This window comes from Panthera onca, chromosome B2 (genome assembly GCF_046562875.1).
Source record: "Panthera onca isolate mPanOnc1 chromosome B2, mPanOnc1 haplotype 2, whole genome shotgun sequence".
NCBI classification, from domain to species: domain Eukaryota; kingdom Metazoa; phylum Chordata; class Mammalia; order Carnivora; family Felidae; genus Panthera; species Panthera onca.
The window spans coordinates 11,042,711-11,065,659 of NC_138343.1; the positions used below are offsets into that span (position 1 = coordinate 11,042,711).

A 22,949-nucleotide genomic window follows, 5' to 3' on the forward strand; every position below is an offset into this window, starting at 1 on the left:
AATCTTAGCCCTAAGGTTTTTATGGAATGATTTTAAGGACATTAGGAGGGAAGCATGTTTATATGTGGATCTATAATAATAGCAATTTTGCAGTAATATTCTTCAACAAATTTTGGGTTACGACTACATGTATTCACTATGCTTCCTAAAACCTTTAAAAAAAATTTTTTTTTTAATTTTTTTTATGTTTATTTGGTTTTTAAGAGAGACAGAGCACAAGTGGCAGAGGGGCAGAGAGAGAGAGGGAGACACAGACTCTGAAGCAGGCTCCAGGCTCTGAGTGGTCAGCATGAGCATGAGCTTTGGAAACAATCTAGGTACAAATTCCAGCTGTACCTTCGAGAATGATTTTGGGCAGATTACTTATAAAGTCTATACCTCAGCTTCTCATTTATAATATGGGGTTTATGGCAGTACCAGTCTTAAAGGGCTGTATTAAATGACTTTATTTAAAGCACTTAAGAGCAGTGCTTGGCACAGGTACTGTATGTAAGTATTAGCTGCTACTATTACTTTTGTCATATGTAATATTCCTAAATTTAATTTTCCTGCCATTTAAAGACTAAGGTGTAGGTTAAAAAGTGAGGGTATTTTATACTCATTTTCACTTGTTTTCCAGGTTACTGTCCCATTGTTCCAAATAGAATTCTTTGAATCTTGTGAATATAAATGACCCCTGATTGATTTGTAATCATATTGGTTCCTGGATAATGATCACAAGTGGAACTTGTCCTAATTTTAAATCAAAGCCTTTCTACAGTGTCATTAAAAAAGGATTTTGTGCTAGAAACCCAGGTTAAATGGTGAAAAGCCATGTAGGAGAAAAAGAAAACTAACAAACTTCATAAAATACAATCCAATAGAATCTGGACTGAGAATTGCTTTTTTTTAAATTTTTTTCATTTTCTGGTAAGTCTCCCTCCAACAACCATACAATTATTCATTGCTCTAAAGGATATTTCAAATTTAGGACTATACTCCTCAAAACCTTTATTACTGATTCTGTTCCTGTGAAAGGCTCTGATTGCCTTTGAAAGGTAAGTACTAGCAACAGGAGCAGTATTTCTCTGGTAACTGTGTTTTCCCTTACTCTTTCATTTTTTCGAGGACTGAGATAAGTGGCAACCTTGTTAGGGACTTCATAAGTGGCAGTATTTTTGATTATTATTATGAAAGGACCTCTTTTTTTAAGAGGTCATAAAGAAGATTGATAGGTTGATTGGAAAAGTTGTGGACTACCTGTAGATAGAATTATTTTGCAGATTCTTTTCATAGAAGATTACTAAATTAATATTACTTATTCTTATTTTTTGAGACAGATTTTTCTTTTATAAATAAAAGATTTCTCCCCCATTAACATTAGATTCTTGGAATAAGTAACTATGAATGTGGGTAGATTAATCTTTTGTTTCCTCTGTAAATTGAGGGCTTTGGACTATTTATAATCTAGATCATATTGCTAAAGTCAGAACTCTTACTCAAGCAGAAATCCAGTTCAAGTTACAGTTGTCTATTGACCAGTTATGTGAGGTTGAGTGTTAGTCACCTGCTCGTGACTCATAGTTAGCTGTGTGGAAGACTAGGATATTTAAAAGTAAATTTATTATTTCTTCACTGTAGGATTGAAGTCACTGAAAACCACACGGTTGAAACAGAATTGGCAGGTTTTTTAAAAAGTCTTCTATAGGAAAACGTGTCACACTTAATCTTGTTAACCAATAATTGCTAAAAAATTTTGTTGGAAGTTCTCTGTACCTACCTGTAGCTCTATTTTTGTGATAGGTAGTTCCTGGTTCACAGCAGTTTTTAATCCTCCTTTTCTTGAGAAGTAATTCAAATAAGTTGCTCTTTCTTTCCAAGAGTGACTTGGGTAGTAATTCGTTTATAAAAGAGCCACTTTAAACTTCTTTATCATTTTGGTTCTTGGAAATTTGCTTAATTAGGTCAGTAGAAGGAGAGTTGCTTAATTCTAGAATTAGAAAATTTGTAGATGAAGTTTCTTAAAAATGAGGGAATAAGAAAAATGACAGGTTTAGTTATTTTCTATAAACTGACTCTGAAAATCATGTGGCTCCCATACTGGATTAGCTCCTTTCAGGGAAGATTGCTAAAATGAGCCAGTGAGCTTAAGCCATGCTTAGGTATGCCATTTACCATAAGCGTTAGACCTTAGGCACAGAGAAGTTATTGGAGAGTACAGAAAAAGAAGCAGTGCTTCCCATTGGAGAAAACAGTTCCCATGATCTCTTAGACCCTTAAAAGCATACTTGATTTTGTAAAGTTTTATTGTAGTACATCTTCAGTTTTGGCTTATTAGTGTTTTTATAACACCTTATTGCTAGAAATGTATACAACAAACTGAATTATTACTTAGTATTTAGAATTTATCTGAACCTTCCCATACGTATCAGGAATGTCTCCAGTTGTGAACACTTAAAAACCTTACTAGTAATGTCCAAAACAGGAATTCCTTTTTCTTCCATGACAGATCCACAGACGGGCAATTTGGGGCCAGTACAACAGCTCAAGAAAGGTTGTCAAGAATTTGAGTATCCTCTTTCTTCCTGAGCCACCATCTTCATAAGGGGCACTTAACCTCATGATCACAAGATGGTGCTTTTACCTTAAGGCACTGAATCCCTGTGGCAGAGAGAGAAGAGCAAAGAGCTTTCTTCCAGTAATGTTTCACTTTGTTGTTTTTTGCCCCAGAAGGGATTCCTTTTATCAGACATCTCCGTGTACATTGCCTTGGCAATGTACTTTGTTACAACAAAGTTACAAGAACTTTGTTACTTCTCTACCTCTAACTGCAGGGGAAACTGTGAGATCCACGTGTTAGCTTTCCTGAGTCTGTGGGGGAAGGAGGCATCCTGCAGTGTCAGCCAGATCAGAGACACTTTGAATTCTAGTGTTTGGTAAACTTCTATATTTGTACCATTCAGGGAATTATTTGGTGGTAGTGGGAGGGTGAATGTAAAAGTTTTGTTAGTCCTTAATTATGTTCTAAAAAATAAGAACTCCCCCCCCCCCCATAATAATTTGATCAGAGGAATTACAAAACCATATAAACTATTGAAATCTTTCATTGGAAGGCAAAGTTAATAATCATCATGATAAAATCTTGAACTTGCTTTCATAATCTTTTGTGAACTATATTAAGGCTTGCACATTCTTTACTCTTGGCACTCTTGAGTTTTCTCAGCCAAGTTGTTAAAAGAATAGTGTATTTTAAGCTAATTTTTATTTTGTTCATCTGTTCACCCAGTACAACCTTTCTGCTGTGAGGACAGGATTCTGGCTCTGTGACAGGCGTCTTTTTTGGAGACCCTCCTTCAAGAGCCCTGCTGCCTATAAAAGATAGGTAAGCCTTTTCTCCCAAGATTTTTTTTTTTTTTTGCCTTCCTTCAAAAAGTGCTTGTGTCATTCCTCTGATTCTATACCTTCATGGTTACCAGAGATCATGGAAAATCCTCTTCAGATTTTTAAAAATTTATATTATTAATCTTTTACAAATTTAGATTACAGTAAATGGTACTATCTGAAATTAATGGCAGCTGTCAATTTTTATGTTTCCCATTAGCACATCGAAACTTCCTACAATGCTAGATGACTCTGATTGAACTACTCACAGCAGATTCAAAATAGCAAGCCAGAATCTTAATAAATCCCGTGACAATTTGGACACTAGCCTTCATTTTTTTTTTTTTTTTCAACATTTTTTATTTATTTTTGGGACAGAGAGAGACAGAGCATGAACGGGGGAGGGGCAGAGAGAGAGGGAGACACAGAATCGGAAACAGGCTCCAGGCTCCGAGCCATCAGCCCAGAGCCCGACGCGGGGCTCGAACTCACGGACCGCGAGATCGTGACCTGGCTGAAGTCGGACGCTCAACCGACTGCGCCACCCAGGCGCCCCTAGCCTTCATTTTTTTAAAAATTTAACCACCTAATTTTTTCCCATATATTTTGAATAAAAAATTCAAGTTTTGGCTCCTATTTGATTAAATAACTAAATGTTAACTCTGAGTACCTCCAACATTTTTCCTTTGTAATGACATATAATGTGTTTTGTTATAATTACTAAAATTTTCAAAAAAACTTTATTCATTTTTGGAAGACAGAGACAGAGCCCAAGCAGGGGTGGGGCGGAGAGAGAGGGGGACATAGAGTCTGAAGCAGGCTCCAGGCTCTGAGCTGTCAGCACAGAGCCCTGTGCGGGACTCGAACTCATAAACTGTGAGATGGTGACCTGAGCCAAAGTCGGACACTCAACCGACTGAGCCACCCAGGTGCCCCTTATTTTCAAAATATTTTAAGAGAGATTTCAAAGTAAGGGTTTCTCATGTTATCACTTATATTACTCAATTTAATAAATTGGGAGTGCACTAAGTGCTGTTGAGGTTCCAGAAAATATTTTCTACCCAAATGCCATTTGAATGGTACATGATGTAGGATTCCAAAAGAAAGTGTCCCTGTCTATTGCCGAGGGAAAGCTTTGGAGAGAAATGGCAGAAATGCCTGTTGAAATTGACCTTTGGGAATAGAAAGGAAAGTTGTGAACAAAGATGGGGAGCAAGAAAGTCCAGGGTACCTGTGACATACACACTTGTTTGTGGTTGGGTGGTGTGTCCAGAAGTAGAGCAATGAGAGCAGAAGCCAGAGCAGGGCACACAGAAGCCAGACTGGAGAGCCTGTGAGCTTGGGCGTTTTCGTATGAGTAATTGATGAATCATTCTCGCTCATTCAAAATGATTGCCTTATTCTACCGGAATTTTGCCAAGTGTTTGTTTGGCTGAGTAGGGGGGAAGAAAGAGAGACCTGGCCTCTGTCTTCCAGAACAGTCTGCCTGAGGAGAGGTACCCCTTGTTCAATAAATGTTTATTGGCAAATATAAGGAAACTTACTGAGAGTCAGCTGTGTGCCGTGTACTTCATGTCGTGCGTCTACGTGAGTCTTGACTCCAAGAGAGAGGATGATATATCCTCATTTTTGTATACCTCAGGGTTAGAATAAACATGTCCTATGTATTTTGTTAGTATTCAGGTACTCCTGACACACAGTATTACGTTCGTTTCAGGAGTACTCTTAAGGTTTTTTAATGTATTGTCCATACTACTCTTTCCAGGGCTGCTAGTTTATATGCGTCTGTCTTCAGAGTTGTCTGTAAAGAACTACTGATTTAGATTCAAATTTGAATTTAAGCAATAGCTTTAGATAAGTATATATCCACTTCTGCTTATAAAAACTGAACTAAAAACTATTGACATAAATATAGAACTTGAGAAATTATCCTCTTGATTAATTTATGTAGTTCCTGCCTTTTCCCTACATATCTCCAGTCATGTATAATCTAGACTAGGAATGGCAAACTGTGTATGGCCTATACACCAGATCCAGCCTGTGGCCTGGTTTTGTACAGCCTAGAAACTGAGGGTGGTTTTTTCCATTTTTAAAATTTGTTAAAACAAAAAATGAAAGTTGGAACAGTAAGCACATTTAGCCAGCAAAGCCTAAATTACTTATTCTCTGGCACTTTATAGAGAAAGCTTGGTGCATTCAGACTATAAATGTATCTTTTATCTTAGAAATTTATAACTAGGGGCGCCTGGGTGGCTCAGTTGGTCAAGTACCCGACTTTGGCTCAAGTCAGATCTTGCAGTTTGTGAGTTCGAGTCCCACATCAGGCTCTCTGCTGATGGCCTGGAGCCTGCTTCAGATTTTGTGTCCCTCCCTTTCTCTCTGCCCCTCCTCTACTCATGTTCTAGCTCTCTCTTTCTCTCTCAAAAATAAGCATTTAAAAAAAAAAAAAAGAAACATCACTAGGTGAGTCTGCTGAGAGGCTTTAAGAAAACATAAGTGCATAGGCCTCACCCTTGATGGGTTTATCTATTGGTCTCTTTTCCTCTCTTTAATATACAACCTGTATACGTAAATAGTGCCAGAAGACCGTTATATTAAAAAAAAATCAAGAAGTTTGGCTAACTGCTATTAGTAGCAAGCGTGTGGCAGGCATAGCAATGCTAGTGAAACAGTCTCAGGGCTGGAATAGATCTTTAACAGTTACCTAATTTCCAGAGACCTTTTCCCATCTTAATCTTCCAAGTAAATTGTGTAGCACCTACTAAGTGCCAGTCCTAAGCCCCGCGCTGGAGATCAAGAAACAAAATAAGACAGGGTCTCTGTTCATCAGCTGGTAGAAAGGGAGAGGTCAAAGATGAGGAGGAAAAAAGTCCATAGAGTATAACTTAAGAGCCAGGAAAGAGAGACGGACAAGATCATGTGGAAGCTCAGAAGATTTTAAAAGAGCATTTACCTCTTTGTAGGGACATGTGGGGAGCAAAGATCCAGACAGGAAAGCTTCACAGGAGGTAACAATTTGATCTGACCCTTTAAAGGATGAACAAGGGAGGTTGGCAGAGTTAAAGATTTGGTAGAAACTATTTGCACAACATCGGATTATCCCCAGACCCATCTTAGCTTTGAAACAATCTAAAGAAATGATCCTGGAGTCCCCACTAAGTTTGGAGGGTAAAGGCCAGAGAAAGCCCTAGTACAGATTCGGTGAGCCTTTGTTGTCATTTTGCATTTTCTGCCAACATTTCTTACTCTTTGTTCTCATTGGTAACATTTGTATGTAATGGAAAAAGTTAAATTTAACAGTATAAATAGGTTATGATCTCGCCGGCTTATTTTTGTCATATCAACTCTGGCTTAGATGCATAGGTACATTACTCGTTTCTGTAAGCAAGTAATCTAGTAGGAGGCACACTGGGCTTAATGTGCCTCTTGCTCCTTAACTAGTTATGAGGCACTGGCTCTCTTAATTACTCAGATACATTTTCCTCATTTGTAATAAAATAAACTGTTTTGTATTTGAATTTTTTTTTTGCTTTTTTTTTTAAGCTCATATAAGACCGTGTATGTGGAGCAGTACCATACAAATTTTTCTTTTTCTTTTTCCTTTTAATTATGTTTTAACCACATCCTGGGTTCAGAGTAGAAGTAGTAAACTAGATCCTGTAAACAATACAGAGATGAATGTGACAAATACTTAAATGGCTGCTTTATGTCAAATTTTTTTTTAAGTTTATTTATTTATTTTGAGAGAGGGAGAAAAAATCCCAAACAGGCTCTGTGCTGTCAGCACAGAGCTCCATGTGGGGCTTGATCCCGTGAACCATGAGATAGTGACCTGAGCCAAAATTAAGAGTCGGATGCTTAAATGACTGTGCGCCCCTGCACCAAACATTTTTAAGGTAGCCAGGTGTCTTTTCTCATGGAAATTGTCAAATACAACTTTAAGAAACTTGTGATGTGGTGGGAAAAGACTGTAAGTAACTAGGTTAATAAATCTGTATATTAAATGTTTTCTCTGCTACCTTATATTTGTTTACTTACTTGATCTTTAGAACAATTCTACAGATATAGCCACAGTTCATCAAATCTCCGATGCCTATAAGGCATCATTTTAATGTAAATTACAAAATGCACCCCAATATCGGAGATGAGAAAACATGAAAAAAAAGTGGTAAATTCAGCAAAGTCTGGTATTACTACCTCCATTTTACAGATGAGGAAACAGGCACAGGGAAGGAAGGTAAGTGATTTGAGAATACAAAATTGGTCAGTAGTGGAGTCCGGATTTGAACCAGGAAGTTTGGCTCTGAAACCTGTGTACTGCTTCACATGAAGTAGGGATACATAAACTATAGGCCAAGTAGTGTGGGACCACAGATGAATCAATTGGTGGTGGTGCAGGGAGAGATTCAGAGGGGACTGTTAAGCTGGATTTAGACTCCTAGGTGAGAGTTTCCTATAGAGAGGAGGGGGTGAAAGTAATGAGGACTTGAAGCTTCCTGTAAGGTGTAAATGGGCACGCTCTCACTCTCCTCTCCTCTCAGCTCACCCAGGGCCTCTTTCCTTTACCTCCAAAATACCAGGTTATCCACAGTTAACCTTACCTGCCAAAAATCGTCCATTGTGTCCCCGTACCCAGGTCCTCTGAGATACCCCATTTAAAAAAAAAAAAATTTTTTTTTAATTTTATTTATTTTTGAGAGAGAGAGACAGAGACAGACAGAGTGCAAGTGGGGGAGGGGCAGAGAGAGAGGGAGGCACAGAATCCAAAACAGGCTCCAGGCTCCAGGCTCCGAGCTGTCAGCACAGAGCCCAACGCAGGGCTCGAACCCACGGACCGTGAGATCATGACCTGAGCCGAAGTCGGATGCTTAACTGACTGAGCCACCCAGGTGCTCCTAAGATGCCCCATTTTTAAAAGTTAACTTCCTCCTATTCATACCTAAAACTTACCAGAGCAGCTGAGGTGAATGATTGTTAACATCTACAAGGCTAACATACACGTGTGAGTTTCTCTGCCTCCGCTGTTTCCCCATGTCAACATTTACTGGTCTAAGGAAGATGTTTTACTGAATTCCTACCTTCAGTTTGCCACAGAAAAACTTGTAACTGGTTACCAAAGATAAGTGAAATCCGTTGTAAATAACATAGTTTGTTATTACAGGGATGGATGTTTGTGGGGTCCAGTCATGTCTACCAGAATGCAATGAAATAAGCATGATGCATCATGGTTAGTTAACACGGGTGTCATTGAGACTGTCTTACTGCTTTTGTTCTATTTATCTATTCTTTGTATTGACCTTGCTTTTAAAGAAAACTTTAAAACTTCCAAGTTACTGCATTTACTTAATGAAAGAATTTCTTTACAAAAGGAAGCTCTCATAATAGTAATAATAGCTAATATTTATTATCCATTTCCTGTGAGCCTGGTACATTAAAAGTGTTCTACATGTATTAATACATTTACTCCCCCAAAGACATGAAGTATGATCATATTTCCCTTATTTTGTAAATGAGGAAACTAGGGCCCAAAGATACATTGGGGCCAGAATTTGAAATCAGGATGCTCACCCTCAGAGCCCACACTCTCTCCTCTGTTAGGTTTCTGTAGTGCTTGTGACAGTATGTTTGCAGTTTTTCTCTTAATAGGCTAGTTGTCCACTTAAAAAACTGTGGACACCATCCCTGCTAGATGATGATGTTAAATATAGAAAGAAGCATTGTTTTAATCATGTTTGTCCAGTGGTAACATCTTGTGGAGATGGCTTGATTACCCTTTATTTATCACTCTAAATTCTCATGCTTTTCAAACTATCACTACTCCAAGGTTGCAGGTTTTAAAATGGTGCCATATTATCTAAAAGTATTTGAAGTTGTAATGATAGCTGTAAATCCTGGCCTGAAAAGGCTCTGGAAGTATTTTAAGTACCTGCTTCTAATTATCTGATTTGGATGAGGATGAAGTAATAATGCTTCTAACATGGTTATCCCTTGCTCATTTTCCTCAACCCTTTCTGTAATAACTTTCTTATAAAATCTTTTAATCATCTACAGATCCAGATTTTATTAAATTTTGACTAAAGAGTGATACATCACAGTGATGATTCTTTTATTCTGTGTATTAAGTGTATCACCAGATCTTACAAAGTTTTAGTATTCCCTTTCAGAGCCTAGTGTGGTTCTTATGAATTGGGTAGACGCTGAATAAAACTTAGTTTAAGTTAGAGAATTGATGACCTAGTGATACCTTTCCAGCAACCTCCACTAATTCTTAATTCCTCGAAGAATTAGGAAGTAAGCAAAAATGGCCTTAAGTAGCAAACATCCATAGGTAGAACTTATATACTTTACTTACATAAAGCATTGCAGGGGCGCCTAGGTGATTCAGTCAGTTAAGCATCAGACTTTTGATTTTGGCTCAGGTCATGATCTCCCAGCTCATGAGATTGAACCCCGTGTCAAGCTCTGTGCTGACCTCACAGAGCCTTCTTGGACTTCTTTCTCCCTCTCTCTGTCCCTCCCCTACTTGTTCTCTCTCAAAATAATGAGCTTTGAAAAAGAGGGGGGAAAAAAAGGCATTTTAGCCCCTTGTCACCTCTCAGATGCATTTTTTTTTTTTAAATTTTTTTAATGTTTATTTATTTTTGAGACAGAGAGAGACAGAGCATGAACGGGGGAGGGTCAGAGAGAGGGAGACACAGAATCCGAAACAGGCTCCAGGCTCTGAGCTGTCAGCACAGAGCCTGACACGGGGTTCAAACTCACGGACCGTGAGATCATGACCTGAGCCGAAGTCGGCCGCCTAACCGACTGAGCCACCCAGGCGCCCCTCAGATGCATTTTTTAAGTGGTACTTAAATCAGACAGATTGGCCAGCTCCCAGCCCCAGCCAACAGTATGTTATTGAGGTGGGACAGGGCGATAATGATGGTGGGCCAATATGAATATGTAGTAATGGCAGTGTGGCAAGAGGAAAGACAAATACTCAAATCCAAACTGCACTTAGAAATAGCTTGAGCCCACTTTAATCTTAGATTGGTCTATACACTTTATCGTTTTTTTAAAAAGGAATTATGATAATCAAATTGTAAAACATTTGGAGAGACATTCTGTCAAAAGTGATTTGTGGTATTTTGGGTATGTAAAGATGAGATTTTAGGTTATCTTGAGGCATTTGCTTTATATAAGTTGCTTTTACTTTGGGAAAGTTAATTAAATGACTTAATGTTCCCTAATTTCAAAGACCCTGTTTGAGACAAAGTATAAATTATAATTGTGTCATTTTAATCTATCCATGTGTATATACTTTGCTTTTGTTTTATCAGCTGTGAGTTAGTGTATAAGAAAACAGGTTCTGGAGTTAGATCTATTTGAATCTCACTATTTTGTTATGTGGCTGTGAACAGAATACCTCTTGAGCCTTAGTTTCCTCATATATTCATGAAATAGTTAACTGAGCAACAACTGTGCACAGTGATATTTAGGGGTTAGGGATATTAACAGTGCACTTAAGAGTGTCAAAAAAAAAGTTCTGTCCTCATGGAACTTCCATTCTAGCTGGGAGAGACAATAAAATAATAACATTTATATTCTAAAGGTTTTTTGTTTTGTTTTTTAAGATTAAGGCAATGCATATAAAGTTTCCTATCTATACTGTGTGATAAATCAGGGCATCTTATATTTGGTGTTTGAATCTTCTCATGACTGGTTTCATGTTGGGATACAGTGAAGTTTGTTGAGTGTATTGGTTATCTAAAAAATTGATAATAACTTTTCATTGGAGATGCTGAGTACATTAATTTTCTCTAATTTTGCTGGGTACAGAGGATTTAGAGAGATGGCATCAATATATGTTCTTTGCTTTCCTTTCCAACAGCCACCAAAAAAGACCTCTAAAAGAGAAAAACCTAAACAGAAAGCCACTTCCAAAAGTAAGAAAACTGTAAAAAGCGCTAATGTTAAGAAGGCAGATAGCAGCACCACCAAGAAGAATCAAAACAGTTCCAAAAAAGGTAGGTTAGAAATGACACCTTTTCAACAGCTCTAAAGATCTAATTCATATGATATAAGCGTTTTGAAGTGTGTTTGGAAATTAGATAAACTGCAAAGAAAACTGGAGAAAGTGGTATACCAGTTTTTTATGGTTACAGTTTTTCAGAATTGACAGAAATTTCAATGCATGTTTTATAAGTAATTTATTGAGTAGTGATTTATAATTTTACGTAATACTCCTTTGAAAATCTAATGAATGCTTGTCTTTCAGAAAGTGAATCTGAGGACAGTTCAGATGATGAACCTTTAATTAAAAAATTGAAGAAACCTCCTACAGATGAAGAGTTAAAGGAAACAGTGAAGAAATTACTGGCCAGTGCCAACTTGGAGGAGGTCACAATGAAGCAGATTTGCAAGGAGGTAATTGGACAAATACTTGGATCATTTTGCTTTTATTTGAAAAATTCTTTCACTCTTCCCTCAGTTCAGTGCGAGATTTGTATGTGCATTCGTTAGCGAACAAATGTCTGTGGAACTGTTCTGTGCCCGGCATTCCTGCGGGTGCTGGGATACTGCTTTAAATGAGTCAGTCTCTGCCCTGTTGGACCTGCTTCGTAAACAACAGTGGGATGTATCCAGTGAATACAGTGAAGGCGATAGATTCCAGACTTGAGGGAGAACACTCTCTTCCTGATCGGGACACTTTTTATTGATGGATCCTTAGATTGCGTTAGTTGTAAAAAGCAGAATCTCACGGACCACCGTATTTTCAGCATTACTGTTGTACTAAGATGCTGTATCAGGTACTTAGTTGAGACTTCTGTAAAGTTTTCCTGATACTCAGAAAATAAAATGGCCTAGTCTTGAAGAGGATTCCTTAGAGATTCTATACCTGAAATCAAAATTGGGAGATTTTACAATCTGGTTTCTGATGGTAAAACCAAATTAAAATTTCAAATGTACCTAAGGTGACATAGTCTGTACTTTTGTTAAGACCTTGATTATTGTTTTGTTTATTCATCCAGCATTCACTGAGCCTCTCCTGTGTACCAGACACCGGGATAGATTTGGGGGTAGAGCTGGGGATCTGTTAACTTGGCTGTTGGGGGCTTACTGATCAGTGAGATGGGAGGAGATGGCTATTGTAGTGAGTTGGGGACAGTCGGTGGGGGTTGGGCTGGAAGTGTGGAGGGCACCGCACCACCAGGGAAGGAGCCTGGGAGGAGGGAAGACGTCCTGGAGCCTCAGCTGTTCCATACAGGGGAGCGGTACTGACACCTGCCTGTCAGATGGGACAGTGACTGCGAGGAATAGTAATTTCATTTGGGTGAAGACTAGAGTTGGAAGGTAGTCTTCATAGATGTTAGGTAAGAAAAGGAGAACTTTTGCAGATCTCGTATATGCCTTGTTGCAGAGTTTAGTTTTTTCCCTGAAACTGATGGGAGAATTGGGAAGCTGGGTAGGATATTGGGAGCTGATTGATAGGGGCATACGCAGTCCAATTTTCAAGAGCCCTCATGGACACACTGAGAAGACAGGATGAAGAATGGGATGCGAGGCAAGAAAGCCAAGTTTGTCATAATCTAAGTTATAGGGTGGCCGTAATCCAAGGCGAGCCGGGAGAGCTTGGTCAGAGGTTGCTCAGTGTGGGTGTTCGGGCGCGGTAGCATTAACCTTGCGATGGAAAACAACAGAGGGTACCCTCTGAGGAAAAGAGGAGTTTCGTTCTAGACATCGTGAGATGAGGTGCTTAGAACATCCCAGTGGGAGAAGCTGTGATCATTGTAATTCTCCCAGGTTTGGAGAGAGAGCCAAACTGGGCTACTGCTGGGAGTTAAAACCAAAAGTCTAGATAAGGTGGCCCAGGGAAGAAGAAAAAGGGTGAGAAAAGCAAAGGACAGAGAGTCCTGGAGACTCTGAGTTGAGAAGTAATTTCTACAAAATACAAAAATCGTAGAGAGAGGGGTGCTGTCAAAGCGAAGAGACGAGACAGTTTCCAGAATGGTCAGGAGGGGGTAGTGCCAGCTAAGAAAGGGTCATGACCTTACCTGAGACAATGGGCAATGGTTATGGAAAGCAGCTCACAGGGGGAATAACATAAAATGCCCTGTAAACATGAAGACACACTTTCCCTACTAATGAGGAAGATAGAAATTGAAAGGAAATATTTGTGCTTCTTAGCTTGACAGAATCTTTATAAAGATTAAGCGAGTCTTCATGCTTGGCAAAGGTATAGGGAGACATACTCATGCATGAAGTTGTAACAGCTTTGGAGAACAATTAAGTAGTAGCTTAAAATTAAAATTGCAAATGCCCTTTAACCTAGCAAATTCCATTTCTAGGTCTCTATGCTAAAGACATAGTCACATCTGCACAAAATGATTACAGTAATGTTCAGCATGTCTGTAATATTGAAAAATCAGAAACAACCTAAATGGCCATCGATAGGGAAATGTTTAACATGGTACGTCTGTATTTTTGGAATGCTATGTAGCAGTTCAAAAGAACACGGAAAAACGTTCCAGGTATTGTCAACTTTTTGAAAAACCTAGAATATTATCCTATCTAAGTAAATACGGGAAAACCATATTGCCATTGATGTATCTATGAGTTTGTGTAGAAACTCATTTTTAAAGGTCTGGAAGAATGCACAGCAAACTGATAACTGGTTTCCTCTGAGGGGAGAGACGAGGGAAGAGTAAAGGGGGAGGAGTCCTATGCGTTTGATTTTCGTGAATACACTTACATAATTTTTTAAGGGGATTATTTAACAGGGAGAGGTCCAGTGAGAAAGACTTGTGTGGTTTTTTGGACTCCGCAATTAGAAGATGATTGTTCACGTAATAAGAGCAGTTCCACGGATGATAAATGCAGGGATTAATTACCCTTGGATCAAGAATTAATAGTGAGGAAAGTGAATAAAGCTGTTTTAAACATCTTGCTGTAGAAGGGAAATCGTAGTTAAATGGGGGGTGAGGATACAAGTTGATAAAATACTTAAGGTCAGGGAGAGAAAGCACATGCTTATGTTAGGCTGAGGGACTAGTGCTGGGGAAGGAGGAGAAGCTGATGTACAGGAGAGTTCCAGAAAGGGTCCCTGCAGAGGTAACGGAAATGGGGGATATTGATGGATCCACATACAGTAAACTGGAGGGGAAGATAGGTCAACATTGAAGGAATTCTTGGCCAAGAGCAAGAGGGAGGAAGGGATGAAAATGCCATTGATAGCACAGGAGGACCTGCTGAGAGAGAGTCGGGTTAACCCCGGGAAGGTTCGGACATCGGATACCATGAACTTGGCATGGGACTGGTCTTTTAAAAGTTCTGTGTTCCCACAGCAGTCTTTCCAATCATAGAAAAAGTGGTAGTTAGACCAGTTCAGGGACGGAGTTTTGCAGGGAACTAACAAGGGGTGAATGACAGGAGTGATGTAAATGATCGACTCTGTTTGCAGGACTTGGCAGACCGCAGCCTGTGGGCCAAATCCCTCTTACCATCCGGTTTTGTAAATAGTTTAATGTGACAACAGCCACATGCATTCATTCAAGTGTTGTCTGCGGCAGCTTTCATGCTACAGTGGCACAGTTGAGTAGTTGTGACAAACTGTGTTCCTGGAAAAGCTGAAACTACTTACTGTCTGGCCCTTAACTGAAAAAGTTTGCTTACCTTAACTAGTCCTTAGGAGCGAAGCAGGCAGGCTTGTGTGGAGTCAGGCCGGGGAGTGATTGTGAAGTCAAGCAGGTGGCAAGTTGACCAAAGAGAGGGGCCGTTTAGAGAGTAAAGCTGTAGGGGTAGAGGACCCCTGAGACCACCTGGATCTCAGTGATTTAACTTAGGGGACGGGGTGGAGCAGTGCAGCGGAGGCTGAAGTTCATTCGAGTTCAGGTCGAGCAACTGTCAGTGTTGGATGACGGAAGGAAGAACGTAAGGCTACCTCCACGGAACATCTGGCCGACAGCCTGCCGGTATAATGAATTCAGTCCACTTACCTACCATCTCTGTGTAGGTGTTTTCCTCGCCTGTGTGTGTTAATTCAGCTGATACTCCCAGTAGTAGAGAGGACACTGAGAATGGCTGCGTCCTAGTTTAGTTTCTGCTCGTTTGCAGTAGTTGCATATGGTGAACCAGAATTCTTAGAACAGACGTGCCGCTATTTGTACGCGGCCTACATTTCTTCTGTATCCAAAGGTAAACTGTGTTACTACTGTATTTTTAAATCTACTTTTAATTTTCACTATAGGTATATGAAAATTATCCTGCTTATGATTTAACTGAAAGAAAAGATTTCATAAAAACAACTGTTAAAGAGGTAAATACATCCACCTTTTCTGATTTTGGTCATTTTGAATGTATAAGACAAATTATATATCAAATACTGTGTATTTTTCAAAATGTTCATGTCACTGTATCACATTTGACCCTCAGATTTTCTCAAAATAGATGGGCAAAGTATTTTTCATTCTCATTAGAGAGTTTAAAAAAATAAAGTCTGAATCTTAGTGACAAAACTTGACCTCCAGCTCACAGCATACATGGGCGGCCAGGCTCAACACAGGTGCTCACCCAACTACTGGAGCGTAATTCCTTTCCACCGAAGTCAGAAGATCAGCAGTAGCTGTATTTTTATATCGGTCCCAACAGATTTCCCAAGGTCACAGTAGTAAAACAGAAGTTTTAAAGGGAGGGTGGGGTATGATTTTTGTGTTCTTAATATTTTAGGTAGAGGAAAATGACGTTTCTCTCTCGTTGCAGCTGATTTCTTGAGGCAGAGGAGATAACTTGTCCCGTGGACGTCAGGATCTGATTTATACCGTTATACCAGCAAAGAGAATGTATTTCCTTTTCTACCCCTTGCAAGCGTTGTGTTAGTAGAACCTGTCGCTGATCTTTTTAAGTAAATTTGAGTTTGTTGTTTTAAATTGCATTTCTATGCAGTTTTTAGTTTAAAATTTTGCATGGCAGTAATTGTTCCTTGCTTTTATAGCTGTATTTTGTACATTTTGGATTTCTTTATATGAGATCGTAGTTTTAGCGTGCTTAGTATTCGCTTGTTTCAGACATACTTTTAACGAAGTAGAAGAAACTATTACTGACATTTATACGTGCAGAGACTATGGCAGTATTTAGTAGATGAAATATTTTGAATACACATCTGACAGTGGCAGTGTGTTCATCATATTAAAAATATACAGGCTTCAGCTATCCAGATGATTAAATTGGAAAATTTCTGCTGCATGTGTATATATGTCAAATCGTCAGCATGACAAAAGTGACAGATGTTATTTTTGTATTTTTAAAAACAACTTTGTTGTATATAAAGTTTTTTTATTTCTTTTGTGCAGATCAATTTTTAAACTCCTATAGGTAGGTATCTTTACAGTTATAAACTATGAAATGTCAGTGTTCGGCCAGATGGTATGTGACGGAGCAGCGAAATCAGAATTCAGTGGAGAAAACACTGAAGGAACAGGTCGTTCTCCGCTTTGCCTCAGAAGTGTCAATTCGTAGTTTTAGTGTTAACTCTGCAAGTGTCTGTAGATAACATTTTATGTTAAGGGTAGACCAGATCGACACATCAGAACTTCAAAATTGGGGGGAGGGGATTAAGTACAAGCACATTTGGCTTCTAATAAATGAACTGATTTTTATTAACTGCTTTTGCCCATGTAAAATGCGGATATTTACAGGAAACCTGGCCACCTTTATAATTATGGTAAATGTACCAAGTATAATGCTAGAAGATAACGTGTAGGCAATAGTGGGTATCTCCGACAAAGTATTTCTCAAAAGTGATAAAAAGACTTATTTTTAACATTAAAGAAGTTTAATGTATTCGTGGGATCAGGACTTTTAGGCTTTAAACTTTGGCCAATCAGGATTCTGGGGGATCAACACACAGACCACTCCTGAACTAGATTGTTTCATCTTTTACATTGTCGTAATCAGTTTATTGAATAATTTCTGAATTTTAAAAACATAACTGCTTATGAGAGAATTAGGCCTTTGATAAACCAGTTGTGTGTTTAAACGGAGCACATGAAATACATAAAAATGATAAATGTTGGCCGTTAGCAGGTACTTTCACAGGTCTGACGTATTTCTTGATAAATACAAATGAATAAACAACTAAATGAGACCTAAAAATTGGCCGTTGATTTTAAATATTTAATTTGTTCCTATAAACCTTGTCAATAAAACTAATAAATCCATGCTCTTGTCTCTTGTATTAATGTCTTCCCTTTCTGTAGCACTTCCCCCCTAGCTGAGGATTTCAGAACAGGGATTTTTGTTGTTGATTTTGAGAGAGAAAAAGCACATAGTGGCAGGGCAGGGAGAGAGAGAATCCCAGGCAGGTTCTGCACTGTCAGCGCAGAGCCTGACGCGGGGCTCAAACTCACGAACCCATGAGAGAGATCATGACCTGAGCCGAAACCAAGAGTCAGACTCTTAAGCGACTGAGCCACCCAGGCGCCCCTGGACGGGGATTTTAATGGACTTAGCCCCATGACCCATTTAATTTGGAGTCGTTCAGTGATTGCTGAACACAAACTCTGAAGAAATCCTGAAGGAAAACTTGAAAGTGACCTCACAAAACTAAGGGATTACGGTTCACAACTGTTTATTTTATGACCATTTACTTGAAAGGGTGTAAGACCCAGGAGCTAAACAAGTCTGAAGGCGGCTTGCAGGAGAGGAGACGGGTGGTGTGCGTGAAAGGTCGTGGGGAAGGTGTACCCAGTGCTCACCACTACAGTGCACGGTATTTGAAAAACAAGTCTAGTTTTTATTAAGCAGTTTTACACAACCAGCTGTTCACAATCTGCAGTTGAAACATTGTGTAGTCACTGCTCTTCAATTACAAAATCTTCAAACTGTGAAAAACAGTCAAAAACTCAAAAGTACCGTGGTTCCTTAACAAAATGTCAAATGATGTCACTTGGGACAGGAAACTTTTTAAATACACATTTACTGCGCTTGAGCTAACTAGGGTTTTCCTTGGTTTGCTTGTAGCACAGTACAAGTTTAAGAGCCCAGAGACTAACCGTGAACCATTTCAAACTTAAAATATTTTGCATTTATCACTAAATACATGCTATTCTTTAAACAGTTTAACACATAACATTTTTAAAACAGAATACTTCCCAGTACCAATGAGTCTCATCAGATAGTCTATCAACATTTTCCTATGTTAACCCAACTTTGAAACCAATTTACTGCTGTTTGCCTTCTTGTGTTTGTATCATACTTTGCTGAGGAGGGAGGGGTCTAAACCGTCTAACGTCTCCATAAAATTCTATTTCTACTTACAAGCTGACTTTAAATTTTAAAAATACCTAATATTCTGAAAAATGTCCTTTTGAGTCTTTTCAATGCAGACTAACATAATTGAAAGAACTGTTCAGACTTTTTAAAACAAAAGCATTTAAGTTACCATCCGCTTTTCTAACTTCTTGGCAAGATAAGCATCCTGAAGTCCCTGAAACCAGAGTTTAATTGAATTCTTTTGTCAGGAGGAGAAAAAAAGGAAAAAGTGAATATGTGCCATGTTCTCCAGCTTTTAAGATATGGCTTTAAATGTGAAATATTTACCAGGAAATCTCACATTTTCTGCAGTTTTCCGGTGGACCTGCCTGTGGAATACTGAAAACATCATGCTGCAAAAAACAGACTGGATCAGTTGTTTTAAAAAGAGGCAGTAGAGGGAGTTTTATTAAAGTATTCTGACAAGATCTTTTTGCCAGTGGTTGCCAAAATTAAGGCTAAAGTGTGCCATCGGACCAAACTTGGCTCTAAGAAAAATAGCCCTACTCTACATGGTCTCAAGTATGAAGACTATACTATCTCTACCCCATCGAAAATCACAGAACGCCTATACTGTTTGAGGAACTGAAAATTTTGCTGTTTGCCAATGAGTGCACAAATCTGAAATGTTTTATCACAAAAGAGACCCAAATTTAAATTTCTTTTGAATACCCAATGGAAAGAAATATGTACAATATAAAATAGTCTAGAAGCTTCATTTACTTTTAACTGAGGAGTTTGTGCTGTATCTGAAAGGGAAAGATTTCTATCTAAATTTTAAGTAAAAGCTCAATTTTGGAGCTATATAAAAATCTTAAGGCTCATTGGCAAAGATACTGATGAACTGTGACAGAAGAAAAACCCGTGGCTTTATCTGCCTTTTTAATGATTGCTGCTTGGTTTCTTGATGTTTGAAAACAATGGTTTCTCAATGTTTGAAAACTGATGAGCCAAACAAGGTGTCAAAATTCAAAGGGAATCTCCAACCGTGGAAGAAATCCTGTCTTAATGTAAGGTTATATTCTGCTTTGTTCTGAAATACAGAAGACAGCCCTAGTCACACCTGTGGAAAATGCAATTAAATATAAGTGCTTACAAAAGGATTCTTGGGGCTAATGCTCTCAGGAGGAGGTTTTTTTTGTCTTGATTTTATGAAAGTGAGGTTTAACATGTGTTTCAAACTTTACCATTTGGAGCACAGAAGCAAGCTGGGTCCAGACAAATTCTATTCAGAATGCTGCGATCTTACTTGCTTCTCGAACACCACTCAAATATGCCCCTGTAACAGTTTGTGGGAAATGCCTGTTTGTTGCCTGTAAGAAAAAAATTGCATAATTGGAAATCACATATAAGGAACTCAGGCGATCACCGAAACATAATACAAGCGTACACTCTCTGATCCTCGAATCGAGACTGCCGGCAGGCGCTCCTCTGTGCTCACGTTAACACTCTACCTCCCCCCACCCCCACCCTGCACCTGCTGTTCTCTGGCTGTGCCACCCTGCTTCACCACTCCCGTGAAGGACTGAGTGGCACTCCTTAGGATATTACTCACATACACACCGTGTCCCGGAATTAAGAAGAACGAAGACGATACAATCCCTGCCCGTCCCCACCGCTGCCCCCCAGACAAGTAGTCTCGCTGTCGGAATCAGTGATGAGCACAGAAAGCGAACCAATTCACCCACGGCTGGAGTTTTGCTAGAGGACTGCCACAGGACAGAGAGGAGTCCGTCAACGGGGAGGGGACAGAAAGGTGAGGACTGTCCGTGGGAGAAGACCGCTCTCCAGGAGGTCGGAGTGGGAACAGAATCGGCAAACCAGGGCAAGCAGCAGATTGATCTGTGGCTTGGGGGTTGGTGGGGACGGCGACAAGGTCTGGGATGTAGCTATGGGAAAGAGTCACTGAAGCGGGGGTGAGCCGATCTCAGAAGATGGAGGAGGACAGGAAACGCAGGAAGTTCCACGTGAACTGAGGTATGTTCCATGTCACCTGGATTTACGGCTGGATGCAAGGGACAACAGCCAGTGCCACACACTTCAGTAAATGGAGAGGAATGGTCAGGAGGTAAGAATACAATTACCGAGGTGCCGGAGTGGTTCCAGTCGGCTAAGCGTCTGACTCTTGGTCTTGGCTCAGGTTACAATCTCATGGTTCGTGGGTTCAAGCCCCGTGCTGGGCTCTGTGCTGATGGCACAGAGCCTGCTTGGGATTCTGTCTCCCTCTCTCTGTCCCTCCCCCTGGCTCTCTCTCAAAATAAACTTAAAAACTAAATACATAACATTAGAAAAAATACAATTACTAGAAGGGGGCAAAAAATGGCAGAAACCTCAGAGAAATGGCTTTAAAAATTTTTTAGGGGCGCCTGGGTGGCTCAGTCAGTTAAGCGTCCGACTTTGACTCAGGTCATGATCTCACACTTCATGGGTTCGAGCCCCATGTCGGGCTCTGTGCTGATAGCTCAGGGCCTAGAGCCTGCTTCAGATTCTGTGTCTCCCTCTCTCTCTGCCCCTCCCCCACTCACGTGGTCTCGGTCTCAAAAATAAACATTAAAAAAAATTTTTTTAATAAAAAATGTTTTCTTTAATGTTTTCAGTGTGAAGTAACAACTGTATCACATGAGCCTAATGCAGCTTCTCTTGGAAGCAGCGGACAGTTGCTGCCTGGCGTGCAGTCACGCTCTGTTCCCACAAAGCTTTGCAGGCCAAGGACAAACCACACAGCCAGTTTTTAAATGACATTCTTTTGTAATCATCCAAAAATCAGAGAGAGAAAAGATAACTCTATTTTAGATGGCACTAGAAGACCTGGGCGGTCCCAAACTATAATCCACAAAGGTTGAAAGCAGATGAAAGACCTCTGAGGATTCTCTTCACTGGGTGAAGTTTGGGGAGGGTGGCGGGGGGCGGGGGGAGGTGATCCAAAGCAAGCCGATTCACCCCAAAGAACCTTTTAACCATCTCAGCCACTGGAGGCGTCGGGAAGGACGGAGGCAGAGGCGGGGCACCGGTGAAAACAGGACTGGAAGAGCAAGCAATCTGGTTCCTCACCAGCTTCCCTACCCCCATGGCCACGACCCCCTGGAGACCAGACGCAGAGGTGGGGGTGAGGCACCAAAGAACGTGGGGATTAAGTCAGGTCTTCATAACTAAGAGCAAGGCTGCCGACACCCAGCATGTTCCCAAAGAGCTGTAGATAGACTGTTTGGGGATCCAACCACCCCTTGGCAAGCTCGTGGGCGTTCTCAACAGGCTTCTGTAAAAATGCCTCCCTCCAGGGGCGCCTGGGTGGCTCAGTCGGTTAAGCGTCCGATTTCGGCTCAGGTCATGATCTCGCGGTCCGTGAGTTCGAGCCCCGCGTCGGGCTCTGTGCTGACAGCTCGGAGCCTGGAGCCTGTTTCGGATTCTGTGTCTCCCTCTCTCTCTCTGACCCTCCCCCATTCATCCTCTGTCTCTCTCTATCTCAAAAGTAAATAAACGTTAAAAAAAAATTAAAAAAAAAAAAAAAAAATGCCTCCCTCCAGTCTGAGCAGTCAACGATGGGATATCTGGATGTGTGGGAAGAGGAGGCTGACGGAAACAAACTAGAACTCTGAGGAGTCACTAAGCAAGAAGAGGATGCTACCAAAAGAAGAACCTGAGGGCAAGAAAGTGCTCATAAAAGAGCCAAAATTCCCAAAGTCAGTTCAAGGAGACAAACAAACAGGATAAGACACACGAGTAACAGCAAAGAAAAGATCAGAAAATCAGTTTAGGAGTTCCAATTTATGTAATGGAAGATGTAGAAATAAGAGAAATAAAAAACGTGAGGAGAAAATGGTCAGAAGTAAGAAATCAAGGACAGAAGGATATGAGCTTCCAGATTACAAGCAAGCGAAAAACAGGCACCGAAAAAAATCAGTAATCAAAACAGCAAAACATTTCTCAACAGAAGTAAACCAAGAAAGGAGCCAGGCCACTTCCTACCCATTAGGATGGCTGTTACCAAAAGCCAGAAAACAGCACACTGCTGGTGAGGATGTGCAGAAACTGGAACCTTTGTGGGCGCCTGGGTGGCTCAGTCGATTGAACACCTGACTCTTGCTTTCGGCTCAGGTCATGATCTCACAGGTTCACGAGTTCAAGCCCCAGGTCAGGCTCTTTGTTGAGACTGCAGAGCCTGCTTGGGATTTTCTCTCCCCCATTCTCTCTCTGTCCCTCCCCCACCCGTACACACTCTCTCTCTCAAAACAAACATTTTTAAAATAATTTTTAAAATTAAAAAAATAAAAGCTACTTTGAAGATTATGATTCTGACT

General features: G+C 40.1%; 2 protein-coding genes across 6 annotated transcripts in view; one reads left to right on the top strand and one right to left on the bottom strand.

Moving 5' to 3' along the window:
• The window catches only part of DEK (DEK proto-oncogene), a 30,583-nt gene extending 13,025 nt beyond the window's left edge, over positions 1-17,558 (top strand). For both annotated transcript variants that reach the window (XM_060614706.3, XM_060614707.3), the window contains exons 8-11: positions 11,234-11,369; positions 11,621-11,769; positions 15,590-15,658; positions 16,102-17,558. In XM_060614706.3, the coding sequence (XP_060470689.1) occupies positions 11,234-11,369; positions 11,621-11,769; positions 15,590-15,658; positions 16,102-16,113 (366 nt within the window). In that variant the 3' untranslated portion in view covers positions 16,114-17,558. The remainder of the gene's footprint in view (positions 1-11,233; positions 11,370-11,620; positions 11,770-15,589; positions 15,659-16,101) is intronic.
• Positions 17,559-18,112: 554 nt separating this feature from the next.
• The window catches only part of KDM1B (lysine demethylase 1B), a 62,819-nt gene continuing 57,982 nt past the window's right edge, over positions 18,113-22,949 (bottom strand). For 3 of the 4 annotated variants that reach the window (XM_060614704.3, XM_078446604.2, XM_078446602.2), the window contains one exon: positions 18,113-19,964. In XM_060614704.3, coding sequence (XP_060470687.1) covers positions 19,881-19,964 — 84 coding nt within the window. In that variant the 3' untranslated portion in view covers positions 18,113-19,880. The remainder of the gene's footprint in view (positions 19,965-22,949) is intronic. The other variant, XM_078446601.2, reaches the window with a different exon arrangement.